Consider the following 16,363-nt stretch of genomic DNA (forward strand, 5'->3'; position numbering starts at 1 on the left):
TAAGGGGAGGTTACTTCGATTCATGTATGAACAAGAGTACCGCGGGGCGGAACAATATACGACCGTCGAATGCTATATAGTGTTATTTACTTTCTTACAATGAAATAAGATCTGCATCATTCTAAGAGTGGTTAGCTGACATGCTATAAAAAATGTAGGAGAAAATCTCTGGACAAAAAAAATCAAATACTGAAATGAACAAAGGGCAATAACTTTTGCAAAAAATGTTGAATCAAAATTCTTTTAAGGGAGACACAACTTCATATCATGATTATAATGTATATAATAAGTTTTAAAATGATCGATCGAAAAATGTAGGAGAAAATTGCCAGACAAACAAAAGTTTATGCCGGCAAGCGGGCCGGACGATGCCATACCATAACACTCCCATCAAATTTGACGGGCGTATACAAACCACAGTGCAGTGGGACAGGAGTCCAAAACCCAATAAGCCAGTCAATTAATTTAACTTTGTTTATCACAATATTAATATGTTTATATGCATCATTTAGTGTATACAATTGTAAGGGAATGCTAGCTAAAGCAAATCATTTTCAGACATTCTTCAGGAAAATAATTGTCTTCGACAAATGAAAAAAAATCTTTCCTGATTTGGTGTTTTATTCTTTATAACAACAAACATATATACAAAAATACCAACAAGAATTCCACAGGAGTGGATCTGTCCCCTGTCCTCATCACTGGCTGTCATGTTGATTTACACTTAGGTTATTTATACTATACACTTGTTTGTGTGTGTAAAATGTTTCATGAAAATCAAAGCATTCCTTCCTGTCACACTTTTACTAACTGTCTGAACATCACTGTCATTCACTGACAATGATGATACCAACAACACGTACATCGTGTATGGAGTAATCACTCTGAGTCACCTTTGCTTCAATAGAAAACCTGCACAAAGATTCCATCCATGTTGCCCCTCCTAGTACTTTGTTGACTTTAACCAGCAGTGCACTTTGTAGTCCATATACCACACTTTTTAGGTATGGAGAGCTACACCTTATCAGTGACATTGGCAGGCTTACAGTCACGCAAGTAGCTTTTATAGTTCATGATACCATGAACAATACTGTACCCAGGATTGGTGACAGCCACACTTTGCTTTCCTCTAGAATCGACAGAAATACCACAAATATTGTGCTGAAGATTCAGGTCGGTGGTCAGTCAAGTTGACCTCTTTGAGGGTCGTAGAGCATCCAAAGATGGTCAAACTGTTTACAATACTCCTTAACCAGAGTGGAGTTGTCCGAGATGAGCAAGTTCTCCTGGTTGCCTGTGATAGCCTGTCGGGTCCAGTTAAATGATCCATTAACAAGTGTCTTCTCGTCGATAACCACAAACTTATGATGCATAAAGAATGAGGACTCATCTGTTCGTACAGCAACACCTAAAACACACATTTAATAATCATGTTTAACACTAACTTTTGTCTGTTTTGCTTGCCAAAGGTAAGATTAATTATCATGTATCAATTACCTTCATCGTAGATATTATATTCAATTAAATTTAATTCACAATATGTAAATTCATTTTAAGTTTAACACAGCAAATGAAATTGTAAAGTATAGATTTATATACTGTCATTTGTATTATGTGTAATGTAGCATCTAATAAGATTCATAAATCATTATATTTAAATATACAAGGGCATTAGACCCAATTTCAGTTCCAGACAATTTGTCTTCCCAAGAATTTAAGTTTAATGAACAAATATTAAAATAGTAAGGCTATTATCCTGGACAATTATAGTTTCAAAATGAGCCAGGGGTTCTAACCCTGTAAATACATGTAGTTAGGGTACAAGATCTGGTTTCAGTATGTGACACTCAACATTCTAAAGATAATTAACAACAGGTACTAGCCTGAGTAGCCTCGTCTGTCAATTCACCCATTATATAATCAGTATCGGTGTATTGACAGACGAGACTAGTACCTTTGAATTAACCAACATGTTTGGTAAAATAGGTGAAATGGCAAGCCAGAAGGAAACGTGTTTACTTGTGGTGAACATACATGTACACTCGCTTAAGCCACAAATAAAGGACCATGTATTATAATGTATTGATAATTCGCATTTAAATGAGTTTCTGGAATACTCTCTGTATAAAGTTTGATTACATAGTTGAGCTGTCATTTTACCTTCGCTACGGAGACGCCAGACCTGAGAGCCGGTTGCGTCTACCTGCTCGCAGTCAGTGATCACTCGTACACGTACGCCTCTTTTGTGTGCCTGGATGAGCAGATCCGTCAGGTCAGTGCAAGTCAACACAAATACACAAACATCCATACTCTTTGTGGACTTAGAAAGTATCATAAACAGCTTACTGAGTGAATTTTCCTTATGGGAAAATTTGCAATCCCTTGCCACACAGCCATTGACTTTCGTGAAATAATCAATGCAGGCAACTTGACTATCGGGGAAGAAAATAACCTCTGTCGTGTCATTCTTCGCTTTTGACTTCTTTGACAATCTTTTATAAACAGTGTATATAATCTCAGTTAAAAAACCTACAGCCAAAGTATACCCAGCAAAGCGTAGTACATTATGTCCCTTCATACTACTTCCAGTGGCATGGGGACTCCAGCGGAAGGGCTTTCTCCATCTAAATATAGCTCAAACGGCTTAAATAAAACGTGCAACAACGCAACGTGAGTTGTGTAGCGCCGGGATATATATATATAGATATATTTATATTTTTAAACATATTCACAGTTTTGAGAATCTCAGAAATACAGACATCTTCGCGAGCCACAAAGCCAGAGACGTATTTCTGGTAGGCCTAATATATGGATATTATATTTTAATATCAATCCGGCTAGGGCAGATCGACCGGCCACGCGCGGAAATTAAGCGGTGACTGCGGCGGGGAAATCTGACGTTGCATGCTTTATGACGTCATAATTACATGTACGTATGTTGCCTCGTGGGCCGAACTTACACGTACTCTTGCAGACTGTCTGTGGACAGTCCAAACTTGCCCAAAGGAGCGGCAATTCTTAAGATACGGGTGCAGTTGTCCTTTAATATAAAATATATAGAAATAACTACTGATACCTTCAACAAATGACATGCTGTCCAGAGCGACTTTAAAAAAGCATGGGTCGAACTTGCCCCGGTCTCCTCTAACATTAAACTCTTCGGCCTACTGTTTTAACACTATTTTTTCATCCCTCTTAGCTCAGCCTTCAAACCCTGATCTTCGTTTGATCACCTGTACCACGGAATATAAGTCCGTACCTGTTCCTAGTATTACGTATCTTACTCGATTGACTCAGTTGTTTTTTGCTGTCCAAGCCATCTGCTCTTCGGGTGCTCCGATAACATACCAAAGCCGGGGATGTATCATTACAACATGTACACCAACAACAACGTTAACGTACAGGGAACAAAGATTTACAGTGCATAGTTACAGGTTTTGGTTGAAGATGCAAAATGATGCTTTATTTGAAAATATATCTATGTGTTAGAAAAATGAATCAAAATACAAAATACACTAACTGTTAGTAGACATGAAATTTTATCCTGACAGAAAATTATATGAATATAAAATATATGACAATAGTTTTCCCGAAAAGTGATTTTCAATATAATTATGATGAGTTATTCTTAAACAATTAAAATCCATTGCCATTATTTGATAAGATAATTGAGAACGACGGACTTAGATCTAATCAAATTCCGTGGATGTATACGTGTTTACTGTTAATTTCTTTCTATCTCGGCCTAGTGTAAATTAAGTACTTAATTTAACTCATAATACAGTTATTTTCTTGAAACCATGCAGGGACCTACGTCTCTGATTGTACCAAATCAATTCATATTATACACACGATCTCTAAATTGTCTTTTACATGTATGCAGAGGCATGTAAAACAAATCTGATGTACATATATGTATGTATGGTGGAGATTCATTTTTTTTTCGTTTAAATTCTAATATTTATGTATACAGTAACGTTGTGATATCACTACTGGAGAAAAGTTTATATAAAGTTTTGCCTGTAATCTAATCAAATTCTATATAATGAAGTTTGTTGAAAGCAGAAATCGTGAACTCTTTAGGCACGGCGCTGTTAGGTGTTTTTCGAGCTGTAATGAATATTTACTGTGCGCGACCTGTACGAAATCCAGCCAGAGTTATCCCCCTTATATTTGATGGTGAAACTTTACAAAACACAGCTGTACAGTAGTTGTTATGATGTGGTGGTTCACGAACATGTGATAGTTAAAAGCTACCCTGGTAAGCCTACGATTTATTTGGTAGATGAGGTAACTTATATAAACCGTTGTCATTCGCAATACAAACCGATGCTTGTGATATGCCGATGTGACCAGGTGACTGTTGACGTCGTCTGGTCAAACTCAGCTGTTATGTCATATGTTATGACTGTTATGTTTGAGAAGCCAATAGAATGATTTGGCGATGTTTCATTTCGATGTTTCTATGTTTCGGTGTATTAACTGCCCTCTCCTCACAGGGTCGTAACAATCAATAACGAATCCGTGTATATATTCACGCATGTTTGGACCTCTCCTGTTCACAGGCACATATTATAGCTGTTGTAGGTACTGTAGTCCCCGTGTGCTGTGCAGGGATTGCAGTAAATCTTCTCAACCTCTTTTCTACCTCTTTGGTTATTTTTGTATAAAAAACGACCAACACATCCACAATGATAAGATCGCCATTTATGTTACCCTTAAATAGAACCAGTAATTTTTGCAATAACAGGTAAACTCCTCTGACAACTTTGATTCATGTTTTGCAATGTAAACACTTCTACCCAATATAAGATCTGTATCTGTTCATGGTATCTGTGGATACATATACAGTGCAGGGTCCCTCAGTACATGTATTGCATCCGGGGGAGGGAGGGGGGGAGTACGTAGTGGTAGGTCAGATGGTTCCAAGTCAAGAGTTTTTTAAATGGTCCGTTTTACAATTCTGGACTTTGAAATAGTTGTTGTAGGAGTATTTTTCAACAGTATTATTATACTGATAGTCACCATCACAACCTCGACCCCTTTATAAAACATAACCAGGCGAAGCATTCGACGTTGTTCTGTTAGTGTGGACCGGCCCGCATCTCTTAACATTTTGGTCACACATCCTTCCTCTAATGTGAGCAGAAGTCTCTGGAGATGAAACCTTGCTGCCCTCCTTTGCACTTGCTCAAGTCTGTTTGTCTTGTTGTACGTAGGGTTCCAAGACGGCAGTCACCTGTGCTCAAGAATGGACCTAACAAGGCAGAGGTAGGCTGTTCTACGACATTCGGCTGGGCAACATTTGAGGTTTCTGATAATAAAAACAATAAAAAATTAAATTAAAATTTAAAAAAATGAAGAAGTTAGTCAAAGTCGCAACTAGCTACATGTGAAAAATAATTAAAATAACCCATTCATCATTAGTTAGGCCCATGCAGTTTAATATTGACTCAATTTGAGTGGGACTTGCAATCACAGGGTTGCCAACCTCTAAGGAGTCCAGTGTGGGAGATCTCCCTCCTCTGGGTTTCCTGAAGTGTGAGACTTCTGACAGCGTCGCAGCGTAAGGTCTTTTTCAGGTGTTAAGATATCATTTACCTATGTATCAAACAAATCCTGACTTTCACTGATTACTGTAACATCTGCATTGTTGATCTTTTTACTTCAAGATCTTTGCAGGAAATAAAAACAAAACAGTTTTTGCAGATATATATTAGATTTTTATTTATCACACAAACAACTAGACATCAGGTTACAGGTAGGGGTTCTTGTTTGTGAAGCTTACGTGAATGAATCAATGGGACCTTATAACCCAGAGAAACCACTAGTACTGATAAAGTAATATCATAATTGTGTACATATATAAAATTCACTAACTTAATCAGCTTGAATGCTTAAATGGAAACTCTTAATGGCTATATCTAAAATGAAAATTTATCTGTTTTGCAGAAATGGACAGGATAGCAGGGATAGAGAGTGATGTTGGGAGGAAGGCCTTGATTCTTTGTGCTTCATATATACTTTGTACAGTGCCTTGAACCTCTGAAACTCTGGCCATGGTCGTCCCATAGTCACACGTGCAGATGATCCTCAGCTATATGTATTATATATTTCTGCATAATAAAATATATAACTGATCCCATATTATATATAGAAGCTTAGACAACATTTCCATCACCAATTTTATGTAAGTTACATGTATGAACAGTAAATAATGTAAAAAAAATCCTTTGTAAATTTGAGATTTCATATTAATAAAAGCATGATTACTGTGTTGTGCTAACCTGCCATTTCAAATTAATTATTCTCTAGGTGCTATAAAGAACAGGTGAATGTAACTCATAGATACAATCAGGGCTATCACAATATATGGCAGAAAACCAGTATACCACAATACACAGGGAAATATGTCAGTATCATATTATTTTTCAAAAGCTTCTTTATGTATATATAAGTGTTTTAAATTCATAAGTTACATGTACATCTACTTCACATTTTAACAGTTCAGCAAGTGGTGGAAGTTGGTTAAAATTTCATAATTGATCGTTGGGTTTACTTATCATTTAGGAATAAGGAACGAAAATGTTATGAAACATTTTCTTTCATATGGCTAAGTATCAAAAGTTTATGTAGAAATAAAGAGAGATTGAAATATTTCTTTCTTGCTAAATCTACTATTTGATTCTTTTACAGCATAAGCATTTCATCCATTAAAAATGACGAGCAATCTTCTGGCCCCAATTGGTGTTTTCTGGGACATCGAAAACTGTAATGTGCCCCGTTGGAAGTCAGCCTTAACCATTGTAAAATGTATCCGAGAAAAGTTTTTCGTTGGCAGACGAGAGGTAGAGTTCCTGTGTGTGTGTGACACCACTAAAGAAAATAAGCAAGTCATTCAGGATCTCAACGCAGCCCAGGTACAATATTTTGTAAAATCCTTTAAATATCAACATGTTTGATGAGTTTGATTGATTTTTTTTTTTTCATATTTTCCTAGATAATCAAGTTTATTTCACCAATGCATGTTTTCCAAGGGTCAAATTTGCAATAACTGTGAACAACTTCTTCTGAATAACCAGTTGGAAGTCAGGCCTAAGATGATGACGTTTGACCAGTAGGATACAAGCATGAAGGACTACTATTTTTCTTAAAATGAATGACCTTGAATCACTGTTAAAGTCACAGTAATTTCATGTACATGCATGCACCTGTCCATTCTGTCATAATTTGAAATATTAATTTATGGACATGCACCTCTTGTTTTTACATTCCATGTGTCCAAGTGTTGGAAATATTATTTGAAAAACAAACGGTCTACTACCTTTGAATTCCTGAATATTTTGCTTGTTTGTTTAAATGGATGACCTTGACCCACTTTTATAGTCACTTGTCATTTTGTTAAAACTTTTGAATTACCTCTTCTGAATAACATGGAAGCTTGGGGTGATGATATTTGGCTCTTAGTTAGCATGCCTTGGTGAAGGTTATTTTAGTAAGTTTACATGAATTTGAATATCTTGTGAAAAATACACAGATGTATACCCTACATATCCTGGTTTAAAAACAATAGCATTTTATATGTTTGATACTTTTATTGTGAAAATTGAACCAACATAATTTTCAGTTAAATGAAAGTGTTTCACAAGGATGAGATTTTAATATTGAGAGCTGGCCTGTGTGTGTTTCTGTACTATTGATGGTAATTTATAATGTAATATGTGTTAATGGGACATATTTCAGGTGGATGTTGTACACATCAATGCCACCAGTAAGAATGCTGCTGATGACAAACTTCGCCAGAGTCTCCGGCGCTTCACTGACAAATATCCCCCGCCAGCTGTTGTTTTACTTATCTCTAGTAAGTTAAACATCCTATAATACTCATTTTGAGGATTAAGTCCTATGAATCACCTCCCTTATCTGTGGTCATGATCATGATCTTTAGGAAGTCGTTTGTCTTACCCTCCAGTCATTTCCACATGACTCAGAACCATATGCTTTCACAGCACTGTACCAACATGTATAGTAACTTATAATTAATTACATGCTACCACTTCTAGTAATATATACAATGTAATAAGATCATTGTTATCTTCTTAACAGTATTTTCACTGTGAAGTTTCCATTGATAGTCAATAAAAGACACACAATCATTTTTATCTATGATACTGCTAATGTTAGTGACAATTTTTTTATTTGCAGGTGACGTCAATTTTGCATCTGATTTGTCAGACATGCGTCATCGAAAGGGTTACCATGTGATCCTGATCCACACGAAACATGTACATGAGGCTCTAAAACTTTGTGCCAATGAGCACTTTCTTTATGAGGACCTTGTGCAGGACCTTCCACATCGCGAGCCTGATCAGGTGAGTCTGTCTGGGAGATGTAATAAGGACAAAGTGGGAAAGTTTATACATATACTTACACTACACTGAAGGTTCGGTACTGTAAACATGGTTATTTACGCCGAGTAAAAGTTATGTGATATTTTATCATTTGACTTCGAGGAAATATGTGCATTTTGCATCTGAGTGGGTTGTAATGCTACAAATTGGTCAGCTATGTAACTCTCCTTAAAACAGCATTTAACTGTGTTAGGTTGACTGAACATGTGTAACATATTAGACTTAGACATCTATATGTAGGCACTGAAAATGTACCCTTTCTTTCTGCCTAGATACATCTAGCTATTGAATTTTGTTGTTCAGGAAAAAAAAATAAAGAAAAAAAAAATACTTTCTTTTGCTATCTTGTTTTTATCACATAACTCCATCATATATTAAATACAAGAGGATATCATATACACACATAACAATTATATTGATCAAAACGAACACATTCACCGATAAACGGATGGACAGTCCAGCCCAGCATAATAAACATGAATTAACCCTGCATGGAATATTCCAAGTTGTCAGTGTGTAGTATGGTCATTTTTGATTTTGGAAAATAAAAATGATATCAAATAATCTTTTAGGGATATAGTCCAGTGGCTTACAGATCCACTGTTTTGAGGGATGCTGATAAAAACGACTGCAGTACATTCGAAAGAAGTAATTTTTGTCACCCTATTTTGTCATGAATTTAAAGTATGTTTACCCTTATTGGCTCCCTTTGTTTTATTTTCTAGTCAGAGGAGGGTCAGAAAGAGCTAGTAGTGGTAGGATTCCCTACCAATCAGCCATCCAAGATGGTGGAGAACTGTTTGAAGAGGCTGTCGACGAATTGTGGAGGACGAGTGATCAGTGTTACAGCCAGCTATGCCTTGCTTCGCTTCCCCAGCCATAATGATGCTGTCAGGTAAGAAAGGGAGAGATAGGAGGGGAAGGGCGATTGTTTGGTTTTGAACAGACATTTGAGGTGCGTGGTGTGTTCAGAAATTTTAGGTGGTGTTTCAGGCTTGGTTTGCTGGGTGGTCAGGTGGCGCAGTGGAAAACGCACTCGCCTTTCACCAAGGCAGACAGTGTTCCATTCCCTAATCTGACGTAAAAAGGTATGAGGTCACCTTCCCGACGACATGGGTTTTCTCCGGGTACTCTGGTTTCCTCCCACATTAAGACTCCCTGCACGCTAACATACGGGTCAATAAAAGTTATTAATATAGGTTATTTAACTTGTTTTATAATTGTTGTAAAATAAATAAAGTGTATATCAATTGCATATGAAATATTTCTCAAATTTCATCTGAAGGTTGCCCTTGGTCCCTAGTTGTGCATGTTTCAGTTTTGGACCATTCAGTATAACAGCTAGGGCAGCCATCTTGGAATTTTAAAGTTCAACATTGTTATCACTGTTTTTCTAGAAGTTAATTACTCTCCGATATTTGGATTGTGTTAGGGTTATCTGAGGTTTGTAAAAGACCTTTTGTTTGGTGTGAAGATATTGTTTTGGTTGATATAAAGATGCCTGTTGGAATTATGTTAGGGTGACCTTTAGTTTGTGTGAGAATAACACTTGATTTTTGATTTATGTTTAAGTGAGCTTTGGCTTGTATGAGGGCGATTTATGATTTGTGTGATAATGACCTTCATTATTTGTGATGTCGACATTTGNTAAGGACGACCTTTTGTTTGTGTGAGGGTGACCTTTTCTGTTAGGATGACCTTTTGTTTGTTCTGTTTGTGTGAGGGTGACTTTTTCTGTTGAGATGACCTTTTGTTTGTGTGAGGGTGACCTTTTCTGTTAAGATGACCTTTTGTTTGTGTAAGGGTGACCTTTTCTGTTAGGATGACCTTTTGTTTGTGTGAGGGTGACCTTTTCTGTTAAGATGACCTTTTGTTTGTGTGAGGGTGACCTTTTCTGTTAGGGACAACCTTTTGTTTGTGTGAGGGTGACCTTTTCTGTTAGGATGACCTTTGTTTGTGTGAGGGTGACCTTTTCTGTTGGGATGACCTTTTGTTTGTGTGAGGGTGACCTTTGTTTTTTGAAAGAGTGACCTTTGGTTTTGTTAAGGTGACCTAGGTTTTTTCGAGGATGACCTTGGTTTTGTGTGAGGGTAACTGAGGTTTATGGTAAGGTACCACTTATTTTGTATCTGCTTTGAATGAAAGGAATTGTATGAGTACTGGTTTTTCTGGTTCTGGTTCTGGTTCTTCTAATATGATCTTGTCAGGGCAGTAACTTTTAAACCGTTAAATATATCTTGATGAAACCTGCAGTATAGCTGCATCACCCATAGCCAATGTACAGTGCATTGTCAATACATCATTGTGACCTTGAGCCCAAGGTCAAAGGTCAAAAATGTGCTAATTTTTCATGAACATATTGTCTGAGCTGTAACTTTTAAACCGTTAAAGATATCTTGATGAAACTTGCAGTGTAGATGATGTACAATGCAATGTCTTGAGATCATTTTGGCCTTTACCTCAACGTCGAAAGTGAAAAATAGTCTGCTTGTTTCATACATTTAAAGGTGTACGCCAATGTGATGCCAACAGTCCCACTGTGTCTTATTTTGTTTAAGCTTAGTATACATAATTAATAATAATTATAACTGTAGGTTCTTATATACCGCTTTATCACAACCTAGTTCGATTCGTAGGTCATCTCAAAGCGGTTCACAAATTATTATCCGTGGTTATAGGGCCTTTGCAACTAGCCAATACATTTCTCAACTCCCTGGGGAGCATACAGCCGGAGCTGCCGTTTCGGCGCTAACAGCTAGCATTCAATAATTCTAGCACTGCCCAACCACGTATTCATTTACAGCTGAGTAGACTGGGACAAGCGGAGTAAAGTATCTTGCTCAAGGATACAACACATTGCCATGCCTGTAGATGATGGCATCGTAAACTCTATCCAAGCATTATTTGCGACTACATGTATATGGTCAGTTTTGAGGACTTCTGTCATGGTACCCATAACAATTAGAACTTGTTCATATGCATTTTATAATTTAGCAGAAAGCAGTTCCTCCAACAATAAGGTCAAATTAGTGCTAAATTAAAGATATCTTGATAAAACTCGCAGTATATCTGCATCAACCACAGATAATGTACTAAGTTGAGTGCACTGTCGTTAGGTCACTGTGACCTTGACCTCGTGGTCAAAGGTCAAATAAGTGCAAAGTTTTCAGGAATATCTTGTCTGCATGGGCCCTAACTTTTAAAACGTTAAAGGGAAGACATACTCTATCTTATTATTCCTTTAGTACATTTAAAATGTAAAAGACAATTTGAAAAAAGAAATATGAGTTAAAGGAGGCAACCATTAATGCAAATTTTGCAAGAGATAAAAACTAAGTAAAACACCCATTGCTTAGTGATTTTTTTTATACATTTTGTGACTCCAATGTATCAAAACAGTTCTAAATATGACGCTTTCTATTTTATCAATATCTAGTTTAAAATTGCTTGAAAGTCCATTTAAAAGTGATACTGTGCTACCTTGTAGATCAATAGAAACCATTTACAATAAATTAACACAGCCTCCGTTATTCACAACCTACATTTCTGTTTTCCTTTCTTCAATATTGCAACATGCAGAGCTCTTGTTTGTGGGTTATCTTTGTTAAAGAGGATGGATTTAGTTTGTTCTGACCTTTGATTATTGTAAAAGTGATTTGATTGAGGTTTTTTCACTTGTTAACTCACCTGGCCTGATCAGCCAAGTGAACTATCATCCATTGTCTATCGTTTTACTGTAAAAAAATTGTTTCACAATTCCGTAAAAATCACTGGACCTATTACAACCAAATTGAGTAGAAAGTATTCCTCTGATATTGATATCAAGTTTGAGAAAGAAAACAGGCTATTGAGCATCCGAAAAAATCTTGTAATGAACCAGCAGTCCAATGATTTTGTTATCTTTTGATGTACTGCTTTGGTTCCCTTTTTACAGGGTCTACAGATATTGTGGAAGAGAAAAATCTGTAAATGAACTGGGCCGTTAGGGGTTGCTTTCAATATATGTATCTGAATGTTATAATGTGTACAACTTCACCTGAAGAAATGACCTAAACTCCTGATATTTGTCTTGTATAAGGGTGACCTTTTGACTTGTGTGAGGGTGACCTTTTGATTTTGTGTGAGGGTGACCTTTTGACTTGTGTGAGGGTGACCTTTTGACTTGTGTGAGGGTAACCTTTTGACTTGTGTGAGGGTGACCTTTTGATTTTGTGTGAGGGTGACCTTTTGATTTTGTTTGAGGGTGACCTTTTGATTTTGTGTGAGGGTGACCTTTTGACTTGTGTGAGGGTGATCTTTGGACTTGTGTGAGGACGACCTTTTGACTTGTGTGAGGGGGAGCTTTGGACTTGTGTGAGGGTGACCTTTTGCTTTTGTGTGAGGGGGACCTTTGGACTTGTGTGAGGGTGACCTTTGGACTTGTGTGAGGGTGACCTTTGATTTGCATGTTGATGTCTAACTGGCATGAAGTACTTCAACNATCATTGTGACCTTGAGCCCAAGGTCAAAGGTCAAAAATGTGCTAATTTTTCATGAACATATTGTCTGTGCTGTAACTTTTAAACCGTTAAAGATATCTTGATGAAACTTGCAGTGTAGATGATGTACAATGCAATGTCTTTAGATCATTTTGGCCTTTACCTCAACGTCGAAAGTGAAAAATAGTCTGCTTGTTTCATACATTTAAAGGTGTACGCCAATGTGATGCCAACAGTCCCACTGTGTCTTATTTTGTTTAAGCTTAGTATACATAATTAATAATAATAATAACTGTAGGTTCTTATATACCGCTTTATCACAACCTAGTTTGATTCGTAGGTCATCTCAAAGCGGTTCACAAATTATTATCCGTGGTTATAGGGCCTTTGCAACTAGCCAATACATTTCTCAACTCCCTGGGGAGCATACAGCCGGAGCTGCCGTTTCGGCGCTAACAGCTAGCATTCAATAATTCTAGCACTGCCCAACCACGTATTCATTTACAGCTGAGTAGACTGGAACAAGCGGAGTAAAGTATCTTGCTCAAGGATACAACACATTGCCATGCCCGTATATGATGGCATCGTAAACTCTATCCAAGCATTATTTGCGACTACATGTATATGGTCAGTTTTGAGGACTTCTGTCATGGTACCCATAACAATTAGAACTTGTTCATATGCATTTTATAATTTAGCAGAAAGCAGTTCCTCCAACAATAAGGTCAAATTAGTGCTAAATTAAAGATATCTTGATAAAACTCGCAGTATATCTGCATCAACCACAGATAATGTACTAAGTTGAGTGCACTGTCGTTAGGTCACTGTGACCTTGACCTCGAGGTCAAAGGTCAAATAAGTGCAAAGTTTTCAGGAATATCTTGTCTGCATGGGCCCTAACTTTTAAAACGTTAAAGGGAAGACATACTCTATCTTATTATTCCTTTAGTACATTTAAAATGTAAAAGACAATTTGAAAAAAGAAATATGAGTTAAAGGAGGCAACCATTAATGCAAATTTTGCAAGAGATAAAAACTAAGTAAAACACCCATTGCTTAGTGATTTTTTTTATACATTTTGTGACTCCAATGTATCAAAACAGTTCTAAATATGACGCTTTCTATTTTATCAATATCTAGTTTAAAATTGCTTGAAAGTCCATTTAAAAGTGATACTGTGCTACCTTGTAGATCAATAGAAACCATTTACAATAAATTAACACAGCCTCCGTTATTCACAACCTACATTTCTGTTTTCCTTTCTTCAATATTGCAACATGCAGAGCTCTTGTTTGTGGGTTATCTTTGTTAAAGAGGATGGATTTAGTTTGTTCTGACCTTTGATTATTGTAAAAGTGATTTGATTGAGGTTTTTTCACTTGTTAACTCACCTGGCCTGATCAGCCAAGTGAACTATCATCCATTGTCTATCGTTTTACTGTAAAAAAAAATGTTTCACAATTCCGTAAAAATCACTGGACCTATTACAACCAAATTGAGTAGAAAGTATTCCTCTGATATTGATATCAAATTTGAGAAAGAAAACAGGCTATTGAGCATCCGAAAAAATCTTGTAATGAACCAGCAGTCCAATGATTTTGTTATCTTTTGATGTACTGCTTTGGTTCCCTTTTTACAGGGTCTACAGAGATTGTGGAAGAGAAAAATCTGTAAATGAACTGGGCCGTTAGGGGTTGCTTTCAATATATGTATCTGAATGTTATAATGTGTACAACTTCACCTGAAGAAATGACCTAAACTCCTGATATTTGTCTTGTATAAGGGTGACCTTTTGACTTGTGTGAGGGTGACCTTTTGATTTTGTGTGAGGGTGATCTTTTGATTTTGTGTGAGGGTGAAATTTTGATTTTGTGTGAGGGTGACCTTTGGACTTGTGTGAGGGTGACCTTTGGACTTGTGTGAGGGTGACCTTTTGATTTTGTGTGAGGGTGACCTTTGGACTTGTGTGAGGGTGAAATTTTGATTTTGTGTGAGGGTGACCTTTTGACTTGTGTGAGGATGACCTTTGGACTTGTGTGAGGGTGACCTTTTGACTTGTGTGAGGGTGACCTTTTGACTTGTGTGAGGTGACCTTTTGACTTGTGTGAGGGTGACCTTTGGACTTGTGTGAGGGTGACCTTTGATTTGCATGTTGATGTCTAACTGGCATGAAGTACTTCAACGTTTGTAAAACAAAATAACCTACAGACTTGTACAAGTTTGTAAAACAAAATAACCTACAGACTTGTACAAGTTTGTAAAACAAAATAACCTACAGACTTGTACAAGTTTGTAAAACAAAATAACCTACAGACTTGTACAAGTTTGTAAAACAAAATAACCTACAGACTTGTACAAGTTTGTAAAACAAAATAACCTACAGACTTGTACAAGTTTGTAAAACAAAATAACCTACAGACTTGTACAAGTTTGTAAAACAAAATAACCTACAGACTTGTACAAGTTTGTAAAACAAAATAACCTACAGACTTGTACAAGTTTGTAAAACAAAATAACCTACAGACTTGTACAAGTTTGTAAAACAAAATAACCTACAGACTTGTACAAGTTTGTAAAACAAAATAACCTACAGACTTGTACAAGTTTGTAAAACAAAATAACCTACAGACTTGTACAAGTTTGTAAAACAAAATAACCTACAGACTTGTACAAGTTTGTAAAACAAAATAACCTACAGACTTGTACAAGTTTGTAAAACAAAATAACCTACAGACTTGTACAAGTTTGCTGTTCCACCTTAGATGCTAGCACTATAAACAAGTGCTATGCAAATTCTACGGATGCCGTTGGTTTGTTTGTGAAAGAAAACGTTTGAATTTTCAAAAAAGCAAAAAGTGACAGGGGATGTCTGATCTTAAAACTAAATGAGTATAACCACTCTGCACAGCAAACATAACATGTTTGAATCAACTTAATGACAAAAGGCATTATAGTTTTAAAAGTTCCATTTAAGAAAAATAATTGTACATGTATGGATGTCAACAAATCGTACATCTATGAAATATGAGGATCCATTCCAGCTCTGACAGAGAGTAGCACTAGTGTTTACTGGTACCTTGGTGGTTTTTAATTGGTGCAGGATGATTACCTGAGATAATATGTCTTTCAGAAGGAGAGAAAAGATAAATGACAATCACTTGTGTTTTTATTGTTGGTCTGTCACAGAATTGATAAAAATATGTTTACTGCTTTTAGGTCACCTGAGACAAATTCTCAAGTGACCTATTGCGATCGCCTTTTGTCCGTCGTCGTCCGTCGTGCGTCCGTAAACAATTTACATTTTCGACTTCTTCTCCAAAACCCCTGAACCAATTTCAATGAAATTTTGCAGGGACCTTCCATGGACAAAGGTCAACAAAAATAGTTGCCGGTTTAGTCCTAAGCCCCCAGGGGCCTGAGGGGCGGGGCCAAAAAGGGTCAAATTGACTAAAATTTCAAAAATCTTCTTCTCCA

The 16,363-nt window shown here is 36.7% G+C and overlaps 2 protein-coding genes across 3 annotated transcripts in view; one reads left to right on the plus strand and one right to left on the minus strand.

Moving 5' to 3' along the window:
• Positions 1–348: 348 nt before the first annotated feature.
• Positions 349–2,600, minus strand: LOC110449956 (mitochondrial cardiolipin hydrolase-like). Its single transcript, XM_021497141.1, has 2 exons — positions 2,161–2,600; positions 349–1,408 (listed from the first exon to the last, which is right to left on the minus strand). Exons 1-2 carry the CDS (start codon positions 2,576–2,578, stop codon positions 1,182–1,184), a joined length of 645 nt encoding a protein of 214 aa, XP_021352816.1. The 5' UTR covers positions 2,579–2,600; the 3' UTR covers positions 349–1,181.
• An 866-nt stretch (positions 2,601–3,466) lies between these two features.
• The window catches only part of LOC110449950 (meiosis arrest female protein 1 homolog), a 49,216-nt gene continuing 36,319 nt past the window's right edge, over positions 3,467–16,363 (plus strand). Inside the window, exons 1-7 of one of the 2 annotated variants that reach the window (XM_021497134.1) lie at positions 3,467–4,261; positions 5,220–5,271; positions 5,953–6,190; positions 6,697–6,920; positions 7,744–7,861; positions 8,206–8,372; positions 9,137–9,306. In XM_021497134.1, the coding sequence (XP_021352809.1) occupies positions 6,720–6,920; positions 7,744–7,861; positions 8,206–8,372; positions 9,137–9,306 (656 nt within the window). In that variant the 5' untranslated portion in view covers positions 3,467–4,261; positions 5,220–5,271; positions 5,953–6,190; positions 6,697–6,719. Of the gene's footprint in view, positions 4,262–5,218; positions 5,272–5,952; positions 6,191–6,696; positions 6,921–7,743; positions 7,862–8,205; positions 8,373–9,136; positions 9,307–16,363 lie in introns of those variants that run through there. The other variant, XM_021497135.1, reaches the window with a different exon arrangement.

Source organism: Mizuhopecten yessoensis, unplaced genomic scaffold, assembly GCF_002113885.1.
Source record: "Mizuhopecten yessoensis strain PY_sf001 unplaced genomic scaffold, ASM211388v2 scaffold4843, whole genome shotgun sequence".
Taxonomy (NCBI): domain Eukaryota; kingdom Metazoa; phylum Mollusca; class Bivalvia; order Pectinida; family Pectinidae; genus Mizuhopecten; species Mizuhopecten yessoensis.